The 4597-nt window shown below is 36.2% G+C and overlaps 1 protein-coding gene across 1 annotated transcript; it reads right to left on the reverse strand.

Annotated features, from left to right (window-relative positions):
• Positions 1-706: 706 nt before the first annotated feature.
• On the reverse strand, positions 707-2945 carry mrpl27 (mitochondrial ribosomal protein L27). Its single transcript, XM_010792129.1, has 4 exons — positions 2843-2945; positions 1890-2018; positions 1288-1355; positions 707-1190 (listed from the first exon to the last, which is right to left on the reverse strand). Exons 1-4 carry the CDS (start codon positions 2880-2882, stop codon positions 984-986), a joined length of 444 nt encoding a protein of 147 aa, XP_010790431.1. The 5' UTR covers positions 2883-2945; the 3' UTR covers positions 707-983.
• Positions 2946-4597: the final 1652 nt, after the last annotated feature.

Consider the following 4597-nt stretch of genomic DNA (forward strand, 5'->3'; position numbering starts at 1 on the left):
GATACGTCTGTTACTTCAGTATATGAAGAAATAGACCTGCAATGTAAATGTACAAAGTGAAGACAAATACAGTGAAATCAAATTGAGGGATTGTACGACATCTGGTGGCCAGTTTTGGTATTGCCTTTCCATTTAAGCATTTATAAACTTTGTTTCAAATCTTAATTATTTCTATAATAACTAACGCTAAATAACTGAATCAACAAGTACAAAATCTAAGTTGAAGTAAAAAAACATTGGTGATATATCAATATTTGGAAACATAAAAATGTAAATGTGCTTACAACAGACTGTGGGGATGTAGTTTGATCACATTAAGTTGATTTTTACTATTACCGGATGAATTTGACAAGAAACACATACAATAAATGCATATCTAATTTAATCAGTCATTTTAAATTGGGCACACTGCCGTGCTCAGGGTGTTTGACTTCATTTTGTCGTAATGTGAGTAACATGATGTCTGGACATTGACCGTTTCATTCATCATGGCAGGCAGCTTACATTTGGGTTTTTTTCCTCCTCTGTGTAAATATTGTGTGTAGATTTTAAAGCTCATTTAGGTAAGCAGACTCATTTCTGCTCTACATTTGAGCTCAGCAGGTAAACCTCATGTGAAATAGTATAGTTATAACGTAGGACTGCAGTGCTTACAGTTGGCCCTCATAGAGATTACTAATGTAACTGTTCACGTAATTTCACTTAGAGATTTTCGCACATAAAACTTTAATACAGCACATATTCATTATCATGGTAACAGAACCATAGTTCCTTAAAGTGGTGAGTACTGGGTGACCATGCAGAATCCCAGTTAACAATATAATGATTATCACCAACTTATGGTTATACACAAATATCCTGGACTATATTGGGATGATTTTAATATTCACTTTGCTCTCGAGAAATCAGTCAAAGTGTCACTCAAACAAATCCTTCTTCATCCGAACAACTTCAAGAAAAGCTGGGCACCCAGTCCAGTCCCCTCAGACCATGTCCACCAGTCTAAACTTGCCCTCCTGTGGGACCGGCAGCACGCTGATGAAGGTCTTGTAGAGCACGGCTCCTTTGGGTAGCTTGGTGATGACCTGGGTGGCCTCTGCGCTGCGTGGGGGAGGGACAAACACCTCCTTAGTGAACTTGATGTAGCCATTCTCCAGAGCAAACAGCGTGTTGTTGGTTCCCATCCCCACCTGCGATTTAAAGAAGGAGGACAGGTGGAAAGGGTCAATGAGATGTGTACATTTCTACTACATCACAACATTGTTTGATATAGAAAGTGTAACTCACATGTGCTCCTGGGTGATACCTCAACAGCCTCTGTGTCGCAAGGATGTTACCCGCATGGACAAAATTACCTTGTGAGCAAATTAAAAAGAGAGATGATAGATCAACTTATTTCTGGTATTATTATAAATATGTATTTATGTCTGCATTATTTTGCAGACTAGGAAAGGAAAGTAACAAACACAACCCTATGTATAAAACAATACTGTTAAACAGCAGCCTCCACAATGACAGTTCAATCAAGGCCTTTTTAAACTGAACACCACAACCTTGAACAAGGAGGAAATGTTTGTGTAGATGAAACCTTAACCTGAAAAACTCTCGGGAATGTACATTTATTTTATTTATTTTTAGTTTGTGTTGTTCACAAAGAAATATTGACTACTTTGCCAGGCCTCTTAAACATTAGGCATTTAAATAAACATCAGCATCAGCTCTTCTTTTCACTGTGTTTTCCTTTCACATTCTCAATCCCTACAACAATAGCTATTGTAATTTGAAATAGAAGAGATTGCATTTACCAGGTGTATAAACACTTCAAAGTAACTTGAGGCTAGTGAAGAATAGGTAACAGAGCATTTTTATTTTACATATATTTATATTACCATCTTGTTTCTTGAATCCATATCTCCGCCCAGGGCTTTTTCCACCGACGTTCTTACTGCTGCCACCAGCCTTCTTAGAGGCAAACCTCAGCAGGTCCAGGAGAGCGGTCTGAGCCGGAACCAGAACCCCTGCCCAGGAGCAGACAGACATTCATGTGGGGTCAGCTTCCATATCTCATGAAGACAAATCATAAGCTTGTACTTTACCCTAGAATTTTCATTTTATACTTCAACCCTTCTACCTTTTGGAAGACACTTTTGTACTTTTTACTCCACTACATTTATTTTAGAGATTGATTTACTACTTTCTTTATAAAATGTAGATTTTGACACACAACAATTATTATTTGAAATAGCCATCCAACGTTATATTTAGGTAACTAAATATACAATAAACCCTGAGTGGGTTATCTGAAAATGAATTGGCATCAATTCTGCAAAGACGTTTTTTGGTCAAAAATATTTCAAGGATAAATGTGAAGATTTCCATGCTTTTGCTTTGATATATTTCTAAAATATAGTGATGAGTTATTTTACTACTTTTGAGCACATTTTCTTAATCGTACCATTCTTGATGCAGTAGTTTTACTTGAAATGTAGTGCTTTTACAGTGTGCTATTAGTAGTTTTACTCAAGTAAATAATCTGACTACCAATATATTTCTCATTACGTCAGTACATCTCTACGAACGTTAAAAGTAATATTCTTGTTCAAAAATATATATCGATGTTTACGCTGGTATCAAGTATGCGTTAGATGCATGGTTAAATGACATGAAGTGCTAATGTACAGACTGAATAGCTCGCTCAGCTTAGTTAGCATGTAGCACATTTAAAACGTGTACAAATGTTAACAGAGTGACGGAGCGGCTGAGAATAAATGAATATTTTTCTCAAGCAATTTGTAAATATGCGGGAATGTAGAAATAAGTAATTTAGATGTTTGATACCAACCGGTTCTGGACTTGAGCATCAAGGACGCAAGCGCTGCCATCTTGAATCTGACGTCACTTACGTCATACCGTCACATCCGGAAACGGTGCTGCATTTAAGATCCCCAAGAAAGATGCAGTAGATCGCACAGCATTCTGAAATACTGTTTAGTTGAAGCTAAGAGCGAACGAAGTAACGTGAGCTTGATTGTGCAAATACTAAAACATATATTTAAAATGCCTGGATTTATGTTGCATTATATTATTATACCATTAAAATATTATTATTATATATAGGATTTACAAAATGCCATGTTTCAGTAAAAAATATATATTTAATTGAGGTTAATGAACAACTTTCCTTTTTATAAAACAAACACAAATATATTACTCAAGCAATGCGCTTGTATTTAATGTCTAAATCCATACACTATTAGTTCTCTTACAGACAGGCTGTGGGGACCGGAAGTTCCGAAACGTTCCATAAACGCGAATGCAACATTACCTTGCAATCTGCAACCCGGGAAGTCTAAAGGCTCTGCAGACACAATTTAATGTTCCCTGTGTTGAATTTAATGAATAATTTCTGCTAGTAGCAAGTCTTTACTTCATTAGTAAACACACGCCTGCAACAAGATATCGTTTCAAGTGAGTATACAAAGCACGATGTGACACATCTGGTTACCCAAAGATATGCTCTCTGTTTAAATGTTGGCAGCTTAGACACCGCGGTGAAGTATAGTTTTAAGTTGGATATTCGACTGCCGCATCCAGCGACTCGACGTCTTGCAGTTTCCACCGAAGTTGGCAGCAAGAAGACGGTGAAGCTCAACCTCGTAGCCCTCGTACTTAACCCGCGTACACTCATTTAGGGACCATCTATAAATTGTTGTTTTTATCGCCAGAAACGTTTAAAAAAATGAATAACTTAATGCTGAGTTGTCTATATTAGTTAAAATTAGGGGTGCACCGAATGGGTAATTCTTGGCCGAATGCCGAAAGGCTGAAAATAATTAATAGAAATATATATATTGTATACATTTTTTACCAATGTTGTTCAGCTACCTGATTATGGCAAAACTTAACTTAAATAATAATCACTATTATGGGTCCGTAAAACATTTATTCAGCACTTTTGAATGAGTACATTAATTCCAAGTCAAGTACATTTTCTTTTCTCTGTAGGATAACTACAACAAAGTGCATTCAGAACAAAGCCAAGGTGCTTTAAAACTGCAAAAACATCTAGGCCAGTAGGCCTACAACAAAATAGTGTAAATAAAGACTGTAACAGCCAGGCCTTCAACAACAATAAATGCACCTATAAGTGCATGCATACAAATGTGCAAACTGGATAAATCCACATGAATGTAACTATTTACAAATGAAATTACAATTGAATTTCAAGAATCTGTAAATAAGGCTGTCTGTCCTCATAAGCAAAGTAGTAAACATTGTATAAAGATACATAAAGTGAAAACTGGATACAAAATCCACAATCAATTACAAATTAAATTACAATTTCAAGAATCTGCAAATAAGGTGGTCTGTCCTCATGAGCAATGTAAACAACATTGTATCATTTAGATACCGAAAGTACAATATATTGAACACTGTGCTGCTGTCATTTCCCCCTAATGATAACCTGAGATGGTGAATTATAACTCACAATGAAAATGGTTCAGGAAAGTGGGTATAGAGTAGACATGTAGAACTAGATAAGCTTATGATAAGCCAGCCTTGTCTACTTATTAAGGAAAAGTGGGAGGTTCTTTTG

This window comes from Notothenia coriiceps, unplaced genomic scaffold, assembly GCF_000735185.1.
Source record: "Notothenia coriiceps isolate Sejong01 unplaced genomic scaffold, NC01 NC01_scaffold00036331, whole genome shotgun sequence".
NCBI classification, from domain to species: Eukaryota; Metazoa; Chordata; class Actinopteri; order Perciformes; family Nototheniidae; genus Notothenia; species Notothenia coriiceps.

What these genes read in the sequence shown, in the direction of transcription:
- mrpl27 (XM_010792129.1), bottom strand. Translation starts at nt 2,882, where the DNA reads ATGGCAGCGCTTGCGTCCTTGATGCTCAAGTCCAGAACCG. An exon ending in TGGATTCAAGAAACAAGATG is followed by an intron (nt 1,356 to 1,889) that starts GTAATATAAATA and finishes TTTGCTCACAAG; the next exon opens with GTAATTTTGTCCATGCGGGT. An exon ending in GGTATCACCCAGGAGCACAT is followed by an intron (nt 1,191 to 1,287) that starts GTGAGTTACACT and finishes TTTAAATCGCAG; the next exon opens with GTGGGGATGGGAACCAACAA.